This window comes from Pteronotus mesoamericanus, unplaced genomic scaffold (assembly GCF_021234165.1).
Source record: "Pteronotus mesoamericanus isolate MK-2021 breed Mesoamerican mustached bat unplaced genomic scaffold, CSHL_Meso_final contig_20, whole genome shotgun sequence".
Classification (NCBI taxonomy): Eukaryota; Metazoa; Chordata; class Mammalia; order Chiroptera; family Mormoopidae; genus Pteronotus; species Pteronotus mesoamericanus.
In genome coordinates, this window is record NW_026555085.1 from 72,615,559 (window position 1) to 72,641,420 (window position 25,862).

General features: G+C 34.3%; 1 protein-coding gene and 1 pseudogene across 1 annotated transcript in view; both read right to left on the reverse strand.

Moving 5' to 3' along the window:
* TBC1D32 (TBC1 domain family member 32) overlaps positions 1–25,862 on the reverse strand; it is a 170,350-nt gene that overhangs the window by 93,060 nt on the left and 51,428 nt on the right. The window contains exons 15-21 of the mRNA XM_054569887.1: positions 25,289–25,416; positions 21,810–22,011; positions 20,924–21,006; positions 16,942–17,080; positions 13,476–13,563; positions 11,471–11,589; positions 4,132–4,248 (exon numbers count right to left, since the gene is read on the reverse strand). Coding sequence (XP_054425862.1) covers positions 4,132–4,248; positions 11,471–11,589; positions 13,476–13,563; positions 16,942–17,080; positions 20,924–21,006; positions 21,810–22,011; positions 25,289–25,416 — 876 coding nt within the window. The remainder of the gene's footprint in view (positions 1–4,131; positions 4,249–11,470; positions 11,590–13,475; positions 13,564–16,941; positions 17,081–20,923; positions 21,007–21,809; positions 22,012–25,288; positions 25,417–25,862) is intronic.
* Positions 9,153–10,112, reverse strand: LOC129067740 (40S ribosomal protein SA-like; annotated as a pseudogene).

Sequence of the window (25,862 nt, forward strand, 5' to 3'; positions counted from 1 at the left end):
TGATAGTAAATCCCCAGTGGCATGTATTCTAAGGACAAAACTAACTAAAAAGGAATGTCGGTATGCATTCACTAATCTTATTTTGAAACTGCTATATGTACATTATACAACAAAACAAGTAAGTAATCTTGTTCATGCATTAGGAACCCAGTTTTTCAGTGAAAGATAAAAGCAATAAAAAGCAGGTAAGAAAAAGTATCAACATAGGCTCATGATTAACTTTTCTCTTAAAAAAAACTACTATATTTTTCCCCTTGGTTATCCACTGAAAGGACTAGTAATAATGACACTCCTAAATATTCCCAGTACCCAGATTATAGTTTCTAAATTCCACTTTCTACTAAAAGAAACAAAGATTTGAAGATGGCTGATTCCAGGCCTGAGCCAGAAAATGTATATGATAAGCTTGAAACACCTTACAGAAGAAAACAAAAAAAGCAAAATATTAAACAGTGATGAAAACATGTCAAAAATACTCAGTAGCCAAAGGAATATCATGAGCATCAAAAATAATATTACTGCATGGGACTGAAACATACCCATGTAAAAACTAAAGTTCATAATGATAATAATAAAACTTCCCTTTTGGAGATACTAAAGGACCAATTTATTATTCTAAAAATTTATTTAAAATAGAAAAATAACATTTATTTTGTCATTATGAAAGAATTGTATTTGCAGGTTTCCTTTATTAAATAATTATAGTTAAATAATTATAGTTAAATGACGAGAGTCACAAATTTATACCTCCTAATAAAATAATGACTCAGTAACCCAGGACAAATAATGCAGTTCCTTCAATAAATCAATGATCTAAAAACAAAAAGAGAGCAAGAACTGTTTTAGAATAAAAGAGACTTAAAAGACATAATGACTGAATGCAACATGTGAACTTTGTTTGGATTTTGACCTGACCAACTATAAAAAAAGGGTCTGTTTGAGACAACAAAGCAAACTTCTATATTGACAACAATGATATTAAATAATATCAACAGGTTACAGCTACCTAATCTTTTACATACAGTAAAGGTTTACAGGATGGTAATTCAAACCAAAATAAACCCCCAAAAGTCCTTATCAGCTAGAGATAAAAATTTACAGATATAGTGACATTATGCCCAAACTATGCTTTATAATTCTCCAGTTAAAAAAAAAGAAAAAGCAGGAGTAAAGGAGAAAATACTGGAAAATAGTGGGGGAAAAGTAGAAGAACATGGTCAGAATACTGATAACAGCTGAAGTTTACTGACTGGTATATAGGAATTCATTATACTATTTTTTAATATATTGTGTTGGCCAAAAAGTAAGTTTGTTTTTTCCTGTAAAATGGCTCTAGTAGCGTTTAGTTGTCTTTAACTTCATTTGAAACAATTTTGTTAGATTATATTGTAACACCTGTCATATCAGAGTGAATTTAAAAAATACTTATCAAAATTGGTGAATTTTTGTGTAGCCATTTTAATATTGAAGACAGAAGAAAATACACAACATTTTTGGCATATTATGCTGAAAGATAAAAACACAACTGAAACACCCAAAAAGATTTGTGCAGTGTATGGAGAACATGCTGTGACTAAGAAATGTGTCAAAAGTGGTTTGCAAAATTTCATGCTGGTGGTTTCCTCTGGATGATGCTCCAGGGTCAGGTAGACCAGCTGAAGTTGATAGTGATCAAATCGATACATTAATTAAGAAAAATCAATGTTATGTCACATGGGACATAGGCAACATACTCAAAATATCCAAATCAATAAAGTTATTGGTGAAAATGAAAAATGTGTCTTTTATTTTACAGGAAAAAAACTAAACAGACTTTTCTGCCAACTCAATAAGTTTGAAAAATGACCACAAAATAAAGAAAACACGCACATCTGTGAATATATGTACACACAGAGATACATTCACACAGACACACACACAAAGATAGACACACTCACACATAGACACACACACATCATACTTCGCTATCACTTCCTAGGATTCTTGCCATCATGGGACTTCCAAAGAAAATAAAAAGTTACTGAATTAAATCCTTTTGAATACAACCTAACAAGGACCCAAGTCACTAAGTGTATAGGTCTAGCCAATAACAATTAATTAAACAGCGATGTTACTGAGAACCTACCATTCTCATAGTAGGAAAAAAAACAAAAAACAAAGCCCCACATTTGTTAGGCATTCAGAGCAAAAGACAAATAGGACACAGTTCCTTTCCTCATGGTGCTTCTGGTCTGTTAGGAGAATACAAAAATAATATAAAATAGTGTGACATATGCTTTATTCATGGACAAGGTGCAATCTATGAGAGTACATTAAGAGGAACCCACTAGAACAGTGGCCAAAGAGAAAGGACAGAAATGACTTCAGAGAAGGAGTAAAGCTATAGCAAGTCCTAAAGAATGGGGAGCTGCAATCTAGCTAAAAAGCAAGGTTATGTACTTTCCAGACTTCAGAGAAAAAAAAGCTTACCCAAAAAATGTAGGGGTTAGATAGTGGAAGGTAAAATGGGGGGAAAAAGGAGGCTTTGAGAAATGAGAAGTTGAATACCAACAAAGGAATATGGACCTTGAATGAAAGGAATATGGAGGCAAAGGGAAATCAGATTTTAAACAACAGAATGACTGCATCTGGTTTTCATTTTTAAAGGACGACTTTGAAGATAAATTAGTGTGAGGATAAATTATAGGCTGAGAATGGAAGAAAAACAGCAATTAGAATCCCACTGAAGTAATTTGGCAAAAAAATGAGGATCTAAGCTAAAGTGGTCGTAACAGGAATAGAAAAATAAATAAGATGAAGTTATTAAGAAGGTAAAACTTGATGAATTCATTGCATCTACAGAAAGAGGACGGTGCCATTTGCTGGGACAGAAACATAGGAAATGGAACTGATTTAGGATAGAGAAAACATTATATTTCATTGTTCATACAATAAAACTGAGAGGCCCATGAGTTTCCCAGATATCCTTCTCGTAGAAATCTGGGCACAGACCCGGCAGTCAAGTGAGCGATGCAGGAGCGAGAGTGGTCAGCACACAGCTGAGGCCAAGGAGCTGGAGGAAATCAGCCCGGAGGACATAAGACAGAGGGGAGGGAGAGTCTACAAAGGAGACCATGTAGGAGAGGCCGGAGAGGCTGGGGAAAAAACATTAGTACCACGATCATCGAAAAGAGTGACAATAAGGAAGGCTGGATCAACTGTGCCAAATGCCACAAGGTAGCAAATTGAGTTAAAGGAAAGGTATATAAATGGCTAATTATAAAACTACTTAAGAAGTGTCACGATCCAAGTAAGCACAAGATAAAATTGGAACACTTCAAAGAATAGAGAATATAAAATAACAGTTGAATGATAGAGGTATCTATCTTTGTATTTTACTCAGGTAAAATATCAGAAATTTTCCACAGTAGAGAAAGTTTTAGAACATTAAAATGTTTAGAGTTAACAAGGACTAAAAATATTCAAGAGAGAAAAACTGTTTTAAAAAAAAAAAACACAGGACAAGTGACCAGGAAAATAAAAAATAAGGATTAATAATGGAATTTCAGTATTAATCAAATAATTCTTTACTAATGTATATATACATATTTATGTGTGTTAATTCATTAACTTATCCAAAGATGAGGAACTAAATATCTCTGGATGATTAAAACCAGTTACCAGTCTGGGAGTATGAGTACAAAATAAATCTCTATTGAAATAAATATGTATATACTGCCCTCAAGGGGCAGTTAATATGTAGTTCATTAAAATATAAGGACAAAATGTACTGCGTCCCTTGAATACAATTTATTCCTAATTATCCTGGCCAATAAAGGAGCAGCACTGGTATGACTAATAACATAATAAATCATCTACAATCATTCATACACATATTTTATTTACAAAGTCTCTTTCCTTATTAGGGAGTGTTAACCTTGTATTCATTCCGATAGGTGTTGCAGCTGGTCAGGGGCCTGGATCAAAGATTCTGTTCACAGATAATTCCAGAAGCTGATATTCCATGGACAAACAAACCAGCCTTTAAGTGCCATTAAATAATGTTCCTTTTTTTCTGTCAAATTGCATTTTTACTAGAAAATTCCAAAAGTGTCATTTATAAAAGATAAAAATTAAAAGAAAATTACTTACAATAATACATGTGGGAACTTCACGAAGAGAATATTCTTCTTTATTAGGAAGATCTTGATTGCCTACCAGCTCATAAATAGCAGGATAAGATAAGAAGTTCACCAGTGCAAGAAAAGACTAGGGGAGGGAGAAGGAAAAGTCATTTAAATAGTTCACTTTTTTAAACCACATCCACGGAAGAATCATTAATGTAAAATTTCATAGAAGTATGACTGTAAGTATTATTTTTTTAAATAAGCCTAATTAATCCATATAAATGTGACATACATATAATATGTACAAAATAATGTATATGAACATGAACAATAATGTATATGTTGACAAAGCATAACAACTATTGTAATTAGTTAAGAGTTGAAAATACTTTAAGATATCATGTATCTCTTGAAAAGTTTGGTTCTGAGGATAAAAAGATCCATCTTTCTCATTCTTTGCATTTGTTATAGCTGGTATGTAAGAAAATATCAGAGAATAATATTTAGGAATTTTGGGGCAAGATGATAAATTCTATATATTCTTCACTTACATCACAAAGCCATCTTTATCCTTTAACTACATTCACTGGAAATCTAACTAATCTAATTATAATTAATTTTAAAAAGCCATGGCTTTTCCTATCCAAAGCAGCTCATTTTCTGGTGCAATCTTCTCAAGTTTATCTATCCATGAAGTTTTTAAGCTCCCAATCTCATTTTGCCTTAAAGACAACCTAAATATTTTTCTCAGGCACATTTCCTTCTACCTATCCCCTGTACAAAAGCATGCCGTGGCTGCCCATCACTAAACATCAAAATTACCTCCTTAACATACCTTTCAAGGCACTTTACTAACTGATGCTTTTTTCTCTTCACATGCTCAAAAGCCGCATTTCCCATTATTCCTCAGCATGAAGTCACTACTTCAATCAAATCTGCCTGTGGTCTTCTTCAAGTGTCTGCCACATAAACAAACTTTTCTTGTCTACAAACATGCTTCTCCTCCCTCTCACGTACTCATCATCTGACTTCAAAAGCTTTCACATTGTTTTTTTTTTCCTAGAAGCCTTTCCAATTAACTCTATCCACCTCTAGAAGCCCTATATTTTGCCAATACCTACATGTTAAGGGTTTTTTGTATTAATTATACTTATTTGTAACTACTGAATTTCCTGCTTGTTGTATTTAAAAATTTTTGCTAGACTCAGAAAATTTAAGAATCAAATTGAGAATTTTCACCAAAGTCAGAACACTGAGAAAATTAAAAAGAGCTGATTCAATCTCTCATTTAGTAAATGAGAAAACTTAAGAACCAGAGAACTGAAGTGACTTAGCCAAAGACACACAATCAGAAAGTTGGTCGTAAAACAAATCTGTATTTTCTTATTTTCAGGCTAAAGTTATTCAATACAAATCACTATAAAATCTTCAGACACTATTTAACAGTATCACTCCTTGCTCCATAGTCCTTGTTTGAGGACCTGATAGGTATAAGTTCATTGAATACCCCTTCCCTTAATATACCAAAAGCAATGTTACTTAACAGTGGCTAATTAACACATACTGGTTTTTAACAAACGCTGCTATCGGATGAAAAATGAACTCACATCAATTTTTGTAAATGTTTTACTTTTTTAAAGATTTTATTTATTTATTTATTTTTAGAGGGAGGGAGAAACACATCGATGTGCGGTTGCTTCTTGCACACCTCCCACGGGGGACTGGGCCCACAACCCAAGCATGTGCCCTGACTAGGAATCAAACTGGCGACTCTTTGGTTCTCAGGCCTGCACTCAATCCACTGAGCCATACCAGCCAGGGCCCACATCAAATTTTTTAAAAGCTTCCTTCTCCCATAAATATTCCATAAAACAAAGATGAAACTTCTAACCAATTCTAAGAAAAAAATAATGTATTTGTGGTTTAAATTTGGAAAGCAATAATATTAGGACAAAGTAGAATAAATAAATTTAATAGCCTAGTTGCCATTTACTAAATGCCTATTTAAAGATAACACTATGCTAAAAATATGCACTATATAGGAGGAAAAAAGAAAAACATGTGAAGGAAAGAATGTTTGAATAATATATCTACTAATTACATATAAAATGAACTATAGCAAAACTACAGGGTTCATATCCACACAAGAAAACACTGTAAAAATTCACTAATCACCAGGGTGCTCACTAGAAAGATAATTAAAACAGATGTCATAACAGTTTTGTTTTAGTCTAATTTATCATAAAATATAAGCTTAAAATGCTTTAAAATTTGAATATACAAATATTTCATAAATGTCCTTAATATTAATCCAGTAATAAGTAGATAACTTTCAAATAAATCTTTTATCTTCAAAACATCTTTCCTATTATAACCAGACAGATTATTAAAAAATGTAACAAATGTCCCTTTTGACAACTTACACTATCCACAAAAATACAAGGTCTTTACAAATCACATATATCAATATTATATCAAGGGCTTTTGTACTGTTTACACATGAAAAATTCCTTTGGTGTTTATGGAGCCTTCCTATCTCCACCTAAGAAACAAAGCAATGGGGACTACATAACAGAATCGTAACTTCTGATACACCACTTGAAAATTACGTAGAATTCTAGGTGAAAACAATTCAGTAATTGTATTTGAACTAAAACAACCTAAACAATATTTTAAAGAAACTTAAGATTTCAACAGCTTGTTCCTAGCAGGAAGAAACCTTTCTTTCACACCGAGCATTTTTAACTGACATTAATGTACGGCAAAATGGTGATGTGTTGAGCACTTCTAGAACTCAAGAAAATACTTACAATGTAATCACTGGTTCCCACAAAAATAACCTAAGATGTTACTAATGTCAGGGACCAATAATTCTAAAATTAATAGTAGCATAAAACATAATTCTGTTTCATTGATATTTTGAAGAATGAGATTCTGCGTTGTAATGATAAGAAAAGTAGTGGAAGATCAAATGTTTTAGATATTTTAAGACTACAGCATAAAATTAAACCTAAAGTCAAGAATTTTTTCTTATGCACTCAAAATCTTTCAGGTTGATAATGATAATCCATTCACGGGCTTATTATCAGCAATGGCACCAGATGCTAAGAATAAAAATATGAATGAAAAAATGATCTCTGCCCTCAAAGACTCACAGTGTAGCATAGGACAAATACTCTATTAAATGACTTAAAACAGTGTGCTGAATGACCTGATGCTATTGAACTATTGAGTGGGAGGATGATAAGGGGGTGACTACATATGCAAAGCAGGGAGAAGTGAGAGAGTGCTGCACAGGTAGCAGGCAAAGAGGTAGATGCACTATGTTAATTAGCTCTATCTTTACCATCTAGGAGAAAGAACGAACTAACATAGTGTTTCAGAAAGTAATGGGAATTATACTGTACATATTAGATAGAATGCTATGAAGGAAAATGGTTTTGAAGATAGACAAAACTGAGAGAGAAAAAATCAGAATTTGGAAGTTCTAAGAATGACAAAGGTATCAGTTACACTAATCATACCAGACATGTATTTTTAAAGTGTTTAATGGAGTAATCATAAGGTGATTCAAAGGCAAATTCTTTTTTTGGATGAGAAAAATCAAACTATTTTTAAATATATTCTTACATGTCTTTCCAATCTGTATGCCTTCTATTTTTTTATTGCCTCATTGTACTAAGATCTAATACAATATTGGAAAGTGGTAAGGGTAAGCACATTTTATGTACAATATTTCACCATTAAATGTTGAAGATGTATGTTTTTCAAAGATAGGGCTCATCAGATTGAGGATTAGACCTGATGAGTTTTTATAAACAGGTATTAAATTTTCTCAAATGTTGTCCACATCTATTGAAATCATTGTATGAGTTTTCTCTTTATTGTCACTACGGTGAAGTGGAGTTTCATTTTAGAATGTTAACCCAATTTTGTATAATTGGCATAAACTTGATTATAATAAATGGTCCTTTTACATATTGCTAGATACCATTTGATAGCTTGTTGAATATTTTAAGTCTACAATCATGAGAAATATTAGTCTATAATTTTCTTTTTTAGGAAACATTTGTCTCGTTTCCATGTTGGGGTTATGCTGGCCTCATAACGTAAGTTAGAAACTGATTCCTCTACCTCTGTTTTCTGAAAGAGTGTGCACAATTGGTGCTCTTTCTCCTGCAAAAGTTTTATAGGATTCACTGGTGAAACTATCGGGTTTTCTTTTTCAGAAGGGTTTTTCTTTTCTTTTCTGTTTTTTAGGTGTTTTATTTTCCGTCAACCTTACTTCCGTATTTCCATTCCTTTTTCTTCTTTTTTTTTAAATTTATTGTTGTTCAGTTACTGTTGTCCCACCTTTTTCCCCATTGCTCACCCCCACCCCATCCCCCCATTCCCACAGTCAATCCTCCCATTATCTGTGCCCATGAGTCCTCTATTCACATTCCTTTGCTTGTTCCTTCCCCTTCTTTCCCACATTATCCTCCTCTCCTCTCCCCTCTGATCACTGACAGTTTGTTCTTTATTTCCATGTCTCTGGTTCTGTTTTGCTCATTTGTTTTATTGATTAGGTTCCACGTATAGGTGAGATCACATGGTATTTGTCTTTCACTGCCTGGCTTATTTCATTTAGCATAATAATCTCCCAATCCATCCATGCTGTCGTGAAGGGTAGGAGCTATTTCTTTCTTTCTACTGCACAGTATTTCATTGTGTAAATGTACCACAGTTTTTCTGATCTACTCATTTACTCATGGGCACTTAGGCTCTTTCCAGCACTTGGCTATTGTAAATAATGCTATGAACAATGGGGTGCATAGGTTCTTTTCAATTGGTGATTCAGGATTCTTAGGGTATAGTCCCAGCAGTGGGATCACTGGATCAAAAGGCAGTTTCATCTTTAGTTTTCTGAGGAAATTCCATACTGTTTTCCACAGTGGCTGCACCAGTTTGCAATCCCACCAACAGTGCATTAGCATTCTCTTTTCTCCACAACCTCGCAAGCACTTGCAGTTTGTTGATTTATTAAAGATGGCCACTCTGACTGGTATGAAGTGGTACCTATTGTGGTTTTAATTTGTATCTCTCTAATGGCTAGTGATGTTGACCATTTCCATTCTGTTAAGAGGTTGTGGAAGAACAGTTTAAGATCCCTCAGTGGTTGTTCCTATCCACTCAGTGGCCTGAGCAGTTGGGGGCTGCAGTCTTCAGTGTCAGGCTGAGCGCTAAAGTATTCAGTAGGAAACTACTGAATAGGCACAGAGGGCACATGAGCCTTCAGACCAGTCTGCAACCTCAGGCTGAGCATCAGTGAACTCAGGAGCCGGAGCAGTACATTCACCCTAAACTCTTCTGTGGTCATAGCCTTTCCAGCAGCGGTCTGCTCTTCCTTCTCAATCTCTCTAGGATCTCTGTACAAGTGGAGGTCAAGCAGGACCTCCCATGCATGCTCACGGGAGATGGTGTCACATGAGTAGTAGTTCTGGGGGCCAGCATCTACCACATCAGACCTACCAAGTAACCCCCTTGTGGTTGACAGGGTTTGAAATGTCCACAAACTGCAGAGGAGAGTCTGGGTGACACAGAGCAATGATGATCAGGTTAACGTAAGACGCCTCTGTGAGAGGCTGGTGGTCAGTCCTGGGATCAGTAACATCCAGAGGTCTCAGTTCCCAGAAGGCTGCCCGGATCCGGTTAGTGAAGTTCCAGGAGTGAAGTGCCTGGCAATGGGAGTGGCTCCAGTGGCAGCTGCAAACGTCAGCACAGTTCCCTGGACGATATAACGCTGACAGCAGCGGGGTTTCGATGGCAACAATGGCACACGCTGCCAGCAGAAGCTTCTCCCAGGTTCTCTTCAGATTTATGATGCAGATGCTGTCACGTTTCCTTTTTGCACATGTACTGCCCCACTTGGAAGTCAAGGTTGGTGCCACCTCAGTGGGTTCCTGCTACAAAGAATTTGAAGACATCCTCTTCCTTCATTTGCAGGACATCAAGGGCTCCAGACATTGTGAAAGTTTCCATTTAAGTTACGTGGGAACCAAGGCCAATACTATCTGGGTGTTTTTGGGGAATGCAGAAAGGTTCTTTGTGGGAAGGTTTTTAATAATGAATTCAATTTCTTTAACTAATACATGGCTATTTGGATTTTCTATTTTATATTAGGTCAATTTTGGTAAGCATATTTTTTTAATCCTCATCCAAGGATATATTTGTTGTTTTTAGAGAGAGAGGAAAGAGAGAGAGAGAGAGAAACATCGATGTGAAAGAGAAAAATCAATCAGTTGCCTTCCATATGGACCCCAATTAGGGATCCAACCTACAACCTAAGTATGTGTTCTGACCAGGAGTCAAATTCACAATCTTTTTGCAATATGGGATGAAGCTCCAAACAACTGAGCCACCTGGCCAGGGCAGTAAGCATAGCTGTTAAGAAGTGTGCCATTTTTATGTTAGTTGTTGAATGCATGGCATAAAGCCAATCATAATATTCCCTTACTGCTCTTTAATATCTGTCCGTAGGATCTTCAGTACAGCACCAATACTTGCCCTTAAGCAAGTATCTGTTAAATCTAGACTGTCAAGGAGTACACTTCCTTTCAGCTGTATTGACTCCCCTCCATTTTTTGTCTATATTTTGCCATTCCAAAAAAACAACTGATTTTTAAGTTATTTTTAAGTTATTTTTCCTGAGTTTGTATTTTCCCCTGGAGGAAACTAGTCTACCATTACAGAAAGCAGACTTCTATTTTTTATTTTAATTTTGATTATTTTGTAATATCTCTTGAACGAAAATTTTCCAGGCTACTATAAAGAATCATCATTTCTTTTCAGTAAAATTTGGAGAACATGTTACGTACGTAAAAGCCACTGAATTATAATAGAACATTGTGCTGGTGCTAAAAGAGTTTGTTTGTTTGTTTTGCCACATTACTCTGAATTATGGCATCCTCACTCTTCCTACACCTTCCAATAATCCTAAAAAGTTTCTATTATATTTGAGTTCAAGGGCAAAAAGAGCTTCCTTGTTTTATTTTGATTGGTTGGTTTTTGTTTCAGGGTTTTTGTGTGTTTGCTTGTTTTGTAATATGTTCTGAGAAGCATTACTCTTTATTAAGGAAGAAAATTTATAATAAAATATTATGTAAAAACAACATCCTTCCAAACGTGACTCCCAGAGAACACAGGTATTTCTACCATTCACTAAATTTATTGTGAATATTTTAAGATTAGAAATGAAAAAAAAGAGAGGAAATAAGAAAATTAGGAAACGCTGCTGTTATAATTGAATAAAGCCTGCATAAATTAATTTCTGAGACATACACTTAAAGCCTATACATGGCTGGATAAATCAAATCATTTCTTACCTTTTGACAGCTTTGGTCAATAGGGTCCACTGGAGTAGCTCTGGGATGGGTTACTCTAACATCATCTCTTCCACATTCCAGGTTGGCCCATAATTCAGTTATAAGTGCATTAACATACCCTAAAAATAATTGTTTTGCATCATATTTATAGCATACAATTCCTCTGTATTATGCAGGAGAGATACAATTATCCCTCAGACAAGACTAGTCCACACTGACCAAAGACACACGATAACCTCTAACCTTGGTGGAGACTGTATTTGTTATTGTTAATATACTTTTATACCCCATTATCATAAAACTGTGTCCTGATGAAATTCTGAAAGATTATTTTCCTTTGAACTGAATTTTGAGTCCCAGATTTTATCCTCTGGACAATAGCTTCTCTGGGCATGATTTTTTGAAAAATATTAAGGTTTACACTTCACCCTGAAAATGAGCCAACAGTGAAAGGCAGACTGAAAGGAGAGGCGGGGGGGTGGGGGCGGCGAGAGAGAGTGTGTGTGTGTGTGTGTGTGTGTGTGTGTGTGTGTGTAAGACATCCAAATAGTATATGTTCCCATGTTGTAATTCTTTTTTGTAATTCCACCTGCTTAAAATATTTTCCCATGTCACACAACTTTTGGCTCAGTACAGTCTTTAAATTCTCATGAGTCAGATACTAAATGAAAGGGATTATTAAGCATGGTTATTAAATTCCTTTATGAAGAATCATATCATATAAGAACATGTAAAACAGAACATCTAATCATCAAATCAATAATCTTATAATAAAAACATTTGAGGAGAGAGAGTCCCCTAGGTATCAAAAGAAATTGAGACTATCAGGGTTCAAACTACAAGCCTGACAGTTTATTGGTGCATGTCTTTAGAAAAATCCCTTGACTTCTCAGAGCATCAGTTCCCCCATTTGAAAACTGAAATAGCACTACATAAAGGGTTGCTATGGAGTATACATGGGATCTTATCTATAGAGTTCCTAATATCATACCTAAGACACCACAGGAACCCAAAGGGCGTTAATATTCCTTCCTTTGTCTTATGAAAAATTGCATTTAACTTTCTCATGAAAAGTTTGATATTATGAGGTTCAGAAGTTTAATAACTTGGTCAACAGGGAAATCTGAGATAAATCCAAATGCTTTCATTAATGTGCCTTGAGTAGTGAATAAATTGGATTTTATTCTAAGTAAAAGATAAAAATAAGTGGTTCAGTTAGGACAACTTCTGCCAGAAAACATGCTTCATAATACAAGTGGTCCAAATTAGTTCAGCCAAAAAATATTCAAAATATGTTATAGAATATGTTTATTTAAAAAGAAGATCAATAGTGATCACTGATGTTATGATTCATCAACTCTAACCCGTCAAAAATATAATCATAGCATCTCTTTTAGAGATTACATCTTGTTTCCAGTTCAGGGTTCAGATAATCTTAAGATATGATATCTTAAATTCCCAATATTTGAACTTCTGAGAAATCCAACCATTGTGGATGACACATGCTGACTGCAAACTGCAAAGACAGTGGTTAAAGGTAAGTGGCAAGAGAGAAGCTTTCAGGAAAGTAAGAGGAAGAAAGGGAGTAAGGAAATGATGTGTATGTGTAAAAACTATTATGATTGTAAATGTTGATGCATCCATAAATCGCTGAAACTGAGCATTAAGAAATCTTACATGCAACTCATACCAAGAGAGAGGATGATACCCTTTTAATTTATAAGAGGAGGGCAACTTCTTAAAGCATCGAATACTTCTCAGTTTAGTTCGTTATGTGCCATTGTTCTGATCCGCATATAGTTCACAGGAAAAGAAGATTCCCAGTGGGATCTCATGGACAAGAAGAGATGAAAAGGAAGCCCTGTAACTTTGTCTTACTCAAGGCCTAATTTGGGAAAAATAACTTTAGAGTAATATCCTGATACTTGACCATGCCAGTTAAATTTTTCATTAGATTACTCATTTTATTTAAATAATTATAATTCTGAGTAAAAGCAAAACTTACCTGAATTTTGTAGTGCTATTGCACCTACTGCTGTTGATGCTACTTGTGTAACCAAAACCCCACAGTCAAACTTTTTATGCCTGCTGATCTAAAAACATAAATAAGGAAGAACAGTGAGACACAGGGAAACATAGCATGCTAATATTTTACTTACACGTTACATGTAGAGTTACTGATTTTTTTAAATTAGAACACTAGATATTATTTCAAGTAAATATAACAAGAGTAGCAAAAACAAACTCAGAAACTATAACAATTAATGAGTTTATACCAATGTAATATTTTTGACAATTTTATTTCAGATCTAGATAAGACAGAGTAACATCTGCCTTCCTCCATAACACCTGCAACTGCAAAAACTTCAACCCCCTTGTTGCTGTAAAACCGGGGCTCAATGTCCCAGCCTGGAAGCTGAGTAACTTTTCAACCTTGAATAAGTCTCTTCTCTCTCTAGGTCTAAGTCTTACATACACAAAATAAGGGACTTTGACCAGATGTCAAGTAAGATTCCTTCCAACTCTAAGTTCTATTATCTTCCTGTTTAATTCTTTAGATTGGTTCTTCAAATATAAATTTCTTCATTAATAAATTTGTACTGGCTGCCAGTTTTTTAAGACTATTTGATTATGTTGTAATCAAACAGTTTTAAAAGGTACAATGGTCTCTTCTTAAAAATGACAATTATTTTTACAGACAATGTGGTTTTATTCTCTAAGGAAGGGAATTTAATACATAAAATATACACCGAAAAGAATGTTCATCATTAATGTATAGGTTTCTAAACAGTGTTGCACAATACTTTAAATAATTTGATATTTCACAAAGAGATTATACATGTATTCATGGTAAAGTATGTAAGTGGCTATTTCTCTTACCAGAAATCAGAATAAGGAAATAACAAAGGCATGTAAACAGTGTTCTAAAATAACTTAAATTATTTGATATTTCACAAAGAGATTATACAAGTATTCATGGTAAAAAGTACAGAAGTAAGAATATCTCTTAGTAGAAATCAGAATAAGGAAATAACAAAGTTTTTCTCAGATTTTGGCTATGATCAGGTTCGTTTATAAAATGTTTGACTTCTAGACAGAGGTAACCATTTCTAACCTGTATTTTTTTCAACACATCATTAATAGAATCTATTTTAATCAAAATTTTAAAATATAAATTGTACACTCAGTTTTAAGAATAAAGAAAGGAGACACAGAAATAGATTAGTGTCTTCAATTTTCTGCTGTTTTTTTATTTACCTTTCTTCTTCTATTTTTATTTCTCGTATTTTCTGTTTTCCTTAATTTACCATCCATTAGTTTTGCAATTAGATAAGACAGAGGTAAGCAAGATAAATGACTACCTTTTCACATCTGCCTTCCTCCATAACACCTGCAACTGCAAAAACACCTTACTCAACTCCCCTCATTGATGCTGCTGATTCAGACATAAGTGGCCTGGGGGCTTCCCAGATTTATACTAAGTACTGAAAAGGAAGGGGCAGGAGAAGAAAACATAGAAGCTAGAGATACTTAACTAAATAAGACTCAGATTTCAGGGACACTGTAAAATGCAAATCTGAGTTCTAGTCTTACTCTGTCAGTTACTAGAGCATAAGCAGATCATTGAACAGCCTGGGGCTCTACTTTCCCTCAGCAAAATTAAGAATATGGCCTAATTGCTTTTTTACATGGTAGGCAAAGACTAAATTTTCAAAAAATGTTGTGAATAGCATAAAGCACCATTAAAGTATTATAATAACTTATAAGGTTATTAAGTTTCTGTGGTCTCAGAAACAATATCTTCCATAATAACCACTAGTATTGTAGAAAGGAAGACAAGATTGTCCTAAAATTTATAAATGTAAAAAATAACATCTAGTCATAGGTGTATTATCACAAGGGTAAAAGCTGTCTGCATGGTTTCATGCATTGGAATTATAAAGAAAAGTGTCTCTGAGTTGCTTGAGTATTTTTAAAAATATAAAAACAAAATGAAAACTAATATGATTAACTAGTAAACCAAGATTCAAACTCACCAGCAAAGAAATTCAAATTGAAACAACAAATTTCAGTTATGTAAACTTAAAAAGGCTGAAAAACTTCTATGTTTGATACAGTCTGAATATGTCTCCTCAAACCTCATGTTAAAATCCTAATCCCCAAAGGTAAAGGTAGTAAGCAGAGCCTTTGGGAGGTGATTAGGTCATGAAGGTGGCGTGTCCTTATGAATGAGGTCAGTGCTCTTACAGAAAAGACCCCAGGGAGCTCCCCATGTGGCTTCCTGCCACGTGGAGATGCAGTAAGTCTGCAAGCCCGAAGACAGCCTTCGCCTGACCATGCTGGCATCCACATGTTGGACGTTCAGCCTCTGGGACTGTGAGCAATAAAGTTCTGCTATTTATAAGCCACCCAGTCTGCGGTACTTTGTAATAGTGGCCCGAATGGACTAAGACAATATTACACAAGAAGTATACATATTCAAGAATATTAAACATACCATATTGGTATGAAAGCCTGGAGTAAGAGAATACATGCAGAATGAAATGAAACTCTCAATCAGGAATGACAGGAGAATAAAATTAATCAAGTAAGAAATCTTGCATGGACAGATAAAGACATTATGCCACAAAATGAGGCATGTAAATAACTGAATTCTCTATACCCAAGGTCCATTTAAACAAATAAAAACTCACCAGTACATACAAGCCTAATACCATATACCCATGACCTAATGTTCCTGTTTTATTTATAAGGAGATTATCAGGGCCCTCCCCCAGGGACTATTTATTCTTCATAGGCAAAAGCAACCCTAAAAAGTTAATTATTTGTTTTTTTTTAAGCAAAAGTAGAAAATTAGAATTGGCAACTAAAGAAGAACAAATGCAATGAAACTTATAATCAGGCAACCTAATAAAATAAAAACACGACCGCTTCCAGAAACAGCGAAAAGCACATCTGTGATCCTAAAAACCTCAGAAGTCTTGGATATTCACTTTGACAGCAAAAAGCTGAATACATCTCTATGACCTCTACCTGTGAAAAGGCCACATTTTGTTGCAAATATTATTTAACAGTAGCAATAATAAAATCCCTCTACAAATGTAGGTTTCTTTTAAAATGTGAGGCTTACACTCTCACTGACAAACACATTTAGCCCCAAATGGTTTTTCTCCTGGAGTTCCACCCAGTTTTAGTATATCCAGATATTTGCTGTAACATTTATAAAACATCTGGATAATTAACTGAATTTCTCAATTGCATCTGGATGTTTGTCATCCAGTAGATACAGCCATAGATACATCAACTCGTTAATGCTTTCCTAAAAAAATATCAAGTTGAACATTACAACGCTATGTGGTTTTTTAACTCAGGTTTAATAACCTCTTCACGTACAAAAAACAGGATGGTGTTCTTAATGGCTTTTAAAGCAACAAAAGTTCCTTCTGCCTGTAGCAGATGGTAATTCATACCTGTAATTTTTTTGTATATCGGTTGAACATAAATGTCACACATTCACTGATGGCATCTGTTCTTTGAAGAAGTAGTAGTCCTTTAGGAGTGGCAGCAAAATTTAGTAAGCCATCTAATAAATTCTCTTCCCAAGCCACACTGAAACAGATAAAGAAAAGGTGTTAAGTGTCTTTATTACACTCAAACTGAAAGGATATATTTTAGCTTAATACTGTTGGTAGTTATATTTATAGAGTACACATTGGTTACAAAATATTCAATAAATGTTTTAAAAATATGATTAAAAAAACATAGTTTCCTTAATACTGAATTATCTTAGTCTTATATCTTCTATGCCCATAATTTTCCTTCACTGAAGAATCAAATATTCACTGCACGTCGAGCATTTTTATTATACCTAGGTTCTATACAACATGCTTAAATTCATTCTATCGTGCTATCATAATTCTGTTGTTCTGGATTCCCTAGCCCAAACTCTCCATTATTTTGAAATTTACTTTCTTTTTATTATAGAGTATCTGTCTTCTGACTTTCCAAAGCATATCAGGAATATTTATCTTCATAGGTTTTTAATTACACTTTTGGGGAATGACTATTTTTTTTTTCTCAGAACACTTCTAAAAGAAAGGCTAGTAACATTCTCCAGAAAAATAAATAAATAACCCTGAAACAGTCACACAACACAGAGTTAACAGCAGAGTCAAAGCTAGAAATTTGGAGATACAAAAAGGAATGAGAATTTCATTCTAAAGTACCAGAAGTAAGAGAAAACATACTCTCTACTGGATATTCCTAGTTGTCTGGAAAGTGTGGAGGTTAAAATAGGTCAAAATCAAATGTTTATATGTACAGTAAAACTGAGTATGTAAAAAGAGTGCCTTTCCATTCCTCCCCCCAGGAAGTTTCAGAAGTCTATTTTGGAACTGATTTTAAGAAAGATTTGAAATCCAGGACATTCCTGATATAACAAAAAAAAAAAAAAAATCAGTACATGTTTTGGCACATACCCTTCTATGATAATAATGCAGCAATGGTCAAAGATATAACCATGTTCAAGTACAAAATAATTATCATCATGGACAAAAAGAGCAGAAGCATAAAGAAGTGACTTTAGTTTTAAGGCAAATGCAGGCAATGGAAGCCACATTTGGTTCCAACAGAATATAAAGCACTAAAAGAGTTACATGTGAGACACAAAACCAGTACAAGGCTCAAGATTGGAAAGACTAATAAAAATAATATATATTTAATTGAAATTAAAATTAATAATTAATTTGTATATTTAAAAAATATTATAACTATATATTTATATATATCAATATATATCTATATATTATATAGATATTATATATTATATATAGATATAATATATAGATATAAACTATAAATATATAATATATAATATATATACATGCACAGAAGTAAAATATGGAGTTAGTTTTAAAAACAATTAAAAATCTTGGAAATAAACAAATAGCCATGTAAAAAGCAGATAGGAAAAACTCCAGGCCATGGTCAGGGAAAGAATTACTGAATTGAACCGTAGATAGATACGAAATGTTTTAGAAAAAAGATGAGACACAGAACATAGACTGAAAGGTCTCAATACACATCTAATAAAAGCTCCAACAGAAGAAAATGGGGAGAATATTTGAAAAGAAAATGAGAATTTTCTAGACTTTAGGAAAGACTCATCTTTAGATCAAAAGAACACTCAAAGTACTAAGGAGGATAAAATTCAATCACAAAGAAACAGCAAACATCCAAAGAAGAAATTATAAGCGTTAGGGGAGAAAAGATATAACCTGTAAAAGAAAAGCAATTGTACTAACAAATTTATCAATTACTACTTATTCCAGAAGACAATAGAGTAATTATATGGCAATAATACTGACATTTATCAGCAGCTACTTATTCCAGAAGACAATGGAGTATTAGCATCAAATACTAATGAGAAATAATTATCAAAACTTTTACACCTAGAAACTACCATTTAACAGAGAAGGTGAGGTTGGGGAGGAGAACTGGTGCTACATCATGGCATCAGACTAGTCTAGTTAACTGGGCCATACTGTTCTACCAAACTACAAAGGAACAAACAATGCCTGTCTCATACTAACTTTACAGTTAACATAAAAGAGCAAAAGATACTTGATTCTTTCAAAGAGGTAATTTAATATTGATTATAAAAATGATCAACATTTTGACTATTATCAAAAACTCTATTAAATCTTTTGTTTTAAAGACATTAATATCAGATATTGGGGAGCCTCCTTTCCCCTAGCATCAAGTTTCCACATGCAGCACAGTCCCCCGTTTACCACTGCTTGCCTTTCTCTATCTACCACGCATTCCTGCCCATGGAGATTTGGAGATTGGCCTAACATGTTTGGCTGGGTGCTCTCCCCCAGTCCACTTCCTCTTTGGGATCCAGTTACCTGTAGGAAGCACACATTCTGCTCTGCTCTAATGTGTAGTTAAGGTTGATCTTTGCAGGCATGGCCTAAGAGGGAACCCTATGGCTGTCCACGGTTGACTGTGACGGAACGGCAAATTTGTCTTGCGATCAATTTTTAGGAAGTATATGTTATTCAGTGTTTTGATCTGCTTGGCTTTTTGTCTATTAATTGGTTCACAACTCAGGACATAAGGAGCAGTGGATGACTTATTAGTACCCTCAGACTCTGACATCAAAAGTGTAAAAATATTACTGACAGTAAAACATGTTAAGTGCATTAATCACATTCCCCCTTATTCCAGCCTATTGAATATACCATTTATTCCACAAGGAACAATGTTCTCCCCCTTTTAGACAGCTAATATCCATTACTCTTTTTTACTTAATTTATCAACAGTTTCTGGGAAGATTTCCCCTGTAAGTTCATTCTCAATGGACCTTGCATGGCCTCTATCATAAACTTAACATACTATATTGCTACAATGTATTTATTTATTTGTATTCTACACTAGACAATAAGCTCTCTAAAGTATATAGGTATTCTCAGAACTCAGCAAAAAAAACTTGGTGCAATAAATAACTGAATAATTAAGCACAAAATGAATGCATGAAAAAATGAAAAATCACAGAATTCTATAAAAAGATCTAAAATTTACCTCAAAAATGAATTGCAGAAATATTTTTATCACTCCCTTATCGAGGAAAAAAAAAAAAGTCAGCTAATTTAAGTCTATGACAACTATATCAGAAAAAAAGTTAATGCTCCAAAAATTAGCTATAATTATTTGCTGAACTATGACACTGATAAAAAAAAATGCAAAACGCTTTCTGTTTGACCGGGTGTTTTCTTTTAGTTAGGTTATGCCTACCTAAAAAAGAATATTAGTTAGGATTTCTCTTACGCGTGTTCCTCAAGATTCTTCTCGCTAACTATGATCTTTTTAAACTATGCCAGCACTCCATAAAGAACAGAATCCAGAAACATATGTCACATCTTAATTTTAAATATATATATATACTTCCCCATTAATATGACACCATAACCTATTGATATCTGTGAAGAAACATGTATACTTCTAAATTAAAAATGGGTATAAATACTGATGTAAATGATTTCTCTTCTAAAGTCTTATTAAAATGCATTTCACATGTTTTGAAAAATAGCACATGGACTTCTTTGGCATTTGAAAACACTTTTCTTCTACTGAACTTCCTAGTTAGGTTACCAATTTTAATATTTGGTAATTCTCCAAATTTTCTGGAAACAATATAACATGTTAAGTTTCCTAATCCAAAATGTAAATACAAAATTAAGAAAATAGAATAAATATTGCTAGATTTTTTTAGGTTACAAGTTTTATATGATCTCTAAACTTCCTCCCAGGTATAATCTTCCTGTATCCTATATATACAGTTACCTTCCTGTAAAGTATTTTTGCTATAGTAGTCTATTACACTTTCATTTTTAAATTATTTCAGCAAATTCATATTTAAAAAAGAGGAATTTAATCAATTATACTTACATGTTTTGGGATTCTTGGCTTATCGAAGAAACAGAATCTGAATCCTCTACTGGAGTAGGAATTCTTTCTGATAACAAACTTATCTAAAATATAACAGATTAATTTGCATTTATTTTTTACTGATAGAATTACCCATAGATCTCATGCTATATTTTTATATTTGATCGTTAAGGTAATTAAAATTAAATTACCTTCAAAAGTTAAATTTGGTTCTTAATTAAATATCATATGAAGTGCTTCATAAATAAAGCAGAGCAACAGGGAAAAAGACATCTATATACACTATATTTAACTGTTGCTACATTATGATCTACAGTGTTCATAACAAAAATCCAGCCATCTGTGAAAATTGCTCAGAAATAACTTCCAAATAGGAATGTCAGTCTAAGCAAAGATAATTTATCTAAGCTTCTCCTACCAGAAGACTTTGTAGTATCCAGTAAGGTCCTAGAACTGTGTCCTAGAAAGAGGAGGCACTAAAGTCATACTGTGCCAAACTAAAAAGAACTACGTCCTCTAGAGTATTGGGATGCTAAAGAAATCATATTTGGCCCTGACTGTTGTGGCTCGGTTGGATGAGTGTCATTCTGAGAAGCAAAAGGTCACTAGTTTAATTCCTGGTCAGGGCACATGCTTGGGTTATGGGTTCCATCGCCAGTCAGGGCACATACAAGAGTCAAGCAATTGATGTTTGTCTCTCATATCGATGTTTCTTACTCCCTCCCTTTTCTTCTCTAAAAAATAAATAAATCAAATCTTTGGGAAAAAATAAAAGAATGCATATTTTCCCCAGCAAAATATTCTAACTGAAATATTACACTACAATGGTGATTATATTTAGAATAAAGATTTGCAGGGAGGAAAAAAATTACTTTAAAATACCTACCTTCTTCCATGCCGTTGCTAGAGATTCATGTAAACTATAAGGGATTAACACTTGCAAACCTTCACATGTGCCATATATTTGGCAACACGTGGAAATAAAAGCTCCTTTCACCATTGGCAACATTTCTGATCCAGAAAAAATAGAAATATCTTCATCAAGAAGTTTCTTCAAAAACCGGGCTATTATATGAGCACCTGTAGAACTAAAGGATGGTACAGAAAGGTGATTCAAAGGTTATAAATCATGACTTTATAAAGTACTACCAAAAAAGCTAATTCCACAAATTCCTCATTTGCTTGACTTGCTTTTAGTCCTCCTCTAGCTTTTCTCTGACATGTCAATATTCTTGTTCCCATCCATGCTCAGATGTCTAATAATGAGAGCATTTTCAATAGAACTGAGGAAAAAAATATGAAGATAGAAAAAGCAACAAAACTATACACTTAAATGTTATCCAATATCCCCTTAATTCTATAGTGAAAACATAATCCTGAGTTCTCCGTTCCTAGTACTTGTTATACATTCCCCAATCCATTAACTGTTGGGGACCACTTTCTGTGATATCTAGAATTGTAGCCCCGCGCAAGCCAGACCTCTAAAGGGGTCTGTAAGTCTTGACCAGAAAACTGGGAACACTGCAAGGCAGACATGACCCAATGCTAGCACTGAGGGTTCCTGTGGGAAATCAGGCCCAAAAAATGCATTGTACCCTTCAAAGCTTGCTTTGCTTTGTATAGCCAGCCCTGTTAGCATAAATCAGATGTTTAAGCTCCAGACAGAAGAACTGAATTCCTGAACTCAGGAGCCATACCTTAAGGACCATCTAACTTCAGCATGTCTAACAGACCCTGACCTGAGGCAAATCTCTGTGTTTCTTCAACTGTTATCTATAATTTCTATCTGTTTTCTGTAAATATAGCCCTTAGGCCTTTACTGATAAGCTTTGCTTGTATGCTGTATAACTTGCTCAATAAAAGCCACTTCAGAGAAGGGCTGGGGCATTCTCCACTAGAGGGAATAGCCACCCCTTTCTCTGGGCAGACTAAGTGTGTCTGGAATGACTCATTTTTTCATCTGCGATGGCCAGGAGAACTCTGCAGGATGAGGACTCCCACAATTAACAGGACTTAGCTCTCTCTGCCTATCTCAAAGGTTGGGACATTTTAATAGTAATAATAGTGACAGATAAGGAAGAACATAGTAAATGTTCATAATGTGCCAAAGACTGTTCTAAGTATTTTAATACATTAACTCAATCCTTGCAATAACTCTATGGGGAAGGTTTATTATTCTTCAATTTTTACAGATAAGGAAATATAGTTAATGCTTACAAAAGTTAAGCAACCTGAACAATATCACATAGCTAGTAAGAGGTAGAGCCAAGCAAGACTCAACAAACTCAGGTTGTATGGGCCCAGAGCAGGACACTTTTAATTAGTTTTTGGATTAAAAAGCAAACAAACAAAAACAGTAGGCAGTATATAGAATGTACCCCTCATCCATCTTCAATAGTTAAAACATTTGCCAGTCTTATTTTTTTCTATCCCCTGACCTCCCATAACCCCCACTCTGCTGAAGATCATATAATTCCAGATATCATGTTATTTTACCCAGTACACATCTCTAACTGATAAAGCTTCTATTTTACACGCTAATACCCTTACCTAACAAAATTACAATTTCTTAATATTATCTGTTAGTTAGCCCATATCAAAAGTCTCCTGCTTGCCTTAAGATTGTCTTTTTGTAACAGATTTGTTCAAAACAGAATTCAAAGAAGTTCCATAGAACGAATTAGATTATTATGGTTATTTAGGACCCCTATTTTTTTCTCCATGCCATTGATTTTTTTGAGAAACAAAGCTGTTTTTTCGTGCTCACTCTTTATTTGAATAATTGCATCACCATGATGTCATTTAAAGTGTTCCTCTAGTTCTCCATATTTCCTATAAAGTCAAAGTTATATCTAGAGGTTTAAATTTAAGTTCAATTTCTTTCTTTTATGTGTCCATGTACATCTACCTCCAACTGCTCCTGAGAACCCAGTAAAATAAAAGTGCAATTGTACAAAAAAGGGGAAAATCTCTGGATGGTGGCAAGGATGAAAAGGAAGTTTTTTGTTTGCTTGTTCATTTTTTTTCAAGTACAACTGACATTCAAAAGGAGAAAGTTTTAAAGACTTCTGGGAAAAGGGCAGACTGGGAAGGAGCAGCTCCAGATTACACAGAAAAGACCACAGTAAATGCCCCGCCTGAGCTACAAAAGAGGAGACTGGCATGGCAGGGCTTTGGGTTCAGAGTCAGCAAGTACAGGGGGGCCCACAGTGAGGAGGGGTCTGCAATCTGCCATTGCTTGACACTGTTTTATCCCAGTGTCAAAACTCTGAACAAATGTTTAAAGCAAGTGAAGGCTACTCCTGAGACAGAAGTCAGCACCCAAGATAAAAGCCACCTTTTTTCTGGCATCTGGAATGTCCTCAATATGATAGAAAACTAGGAATTCACTTATTTTCAGGGAAAATCTGCGCATTGATTTGCCACACTGGTCCACACAAAGATACTAATCAGAATCTTGTGCAGGAAAGGTATAGCTGGAAATCCTTCACCTTGTAAAAAATAAGTGGAGGAGTCCTCATCTGTTTTGTCTTAAATATGGACAGAACAAACTGAAAAGGCCAAATACCACAGAAAAGCTGATCCCAGATGAAAGTAGAGAACTCTCGGAATAGATGACACAGTTACCTACTGGGTTCAAAGAGATCTGGAAAGATATCATGGCCATTAAACAAAAACACATGACCAGGATAGCAGATTAGGCATGGCTGATTAAACCACATTCTTATCTCAGTGCTCTCCCTGCAAGTTCCAGGAAAACAATGGGCTCGAGATATAAAGAGATATAAACCCACAATGAAAAACACAAAACAAAACAAAATAAAAAACAAAACAGAAAGAACAGCCAAAAGATGTCAGAGAGGAAATAAAAATTTTATGACTATGAATACATGTTTGACATATCATTATAAGTGCAGAAAAGTGCAGAAGTATAGCCAAAATATTGCCATTGATTAAGCCAGGAGATGAAACTGAGTGATGGTACAGAAGGAAGATAAGGAAATAGTTACCTTTTCCTTTGTACACCTTTGTTAGGTTTGACTTTAGTCAATCATGTGTGGCTTTGGAAGTTTAAGCGAAAAGTGTAAGGGAACAAAAATATCCCAAATAAAGTGAACCCTCCTATTCTCATTCTGAAATTTAGACATCAAGACCTGCTCTGCCTACATAAGCCATAGTCCTGGTTATCCCTTCAACTTTCTGAAGATGATCTCATATGTTATTAGAGGATGGTCAGGAAATCTAACTATACCTAGAATAGTTACCCATATTTCCATTAACATATAGCATAACATTTTGGAAACTTTGAATCAGGTTGATAAAATATGTTAGAAATTCCACAAATTATTTAAAATAAACATGTACCTTTTTTCTTCAGAAGAGTTCATATTTTCTCCATAAAGAAGTAAAGTAAGCCCTTCTTCTACAGATGCAATTCTTGCCAAAACATCTGCTATATAAATTAAAGCTGTTTCAGAGCAATCTGGAGCAGCCTGTATATTAAAAAGGTAAAATCATATCATTTTATGACATGCTAACATATCACAGATTAAAATTCAAGGTGATAATATAATCTAACAAAGTTATATTACCATAACAAAAACAAAGTTATAACTATTTGGCTGAGAAATAATATGTCTGAATTAAAAGTGTCATTAGATTAGATTCTCTTACCAGCATAGTTGTGAGGTAAACATAGACTTTTAACACAAATCAATTATTGTTTCTTAAGACAGTTGAGAGAATTACTGTTCCTATTACAATCTCATATATAATTCTGGTGGGCAAATGCCGTAGCTCCTCTATTTCCATTTTGCCCTTTACTTTCTATTCACTGATTTCCTGTACAGGAATACCTTAGAGATATTCAGGTTCAGTCCCAGACCACGGCAATAAAACGGGTTATAATCCTTTGGCTTGCATATGCAATAAATCTAAG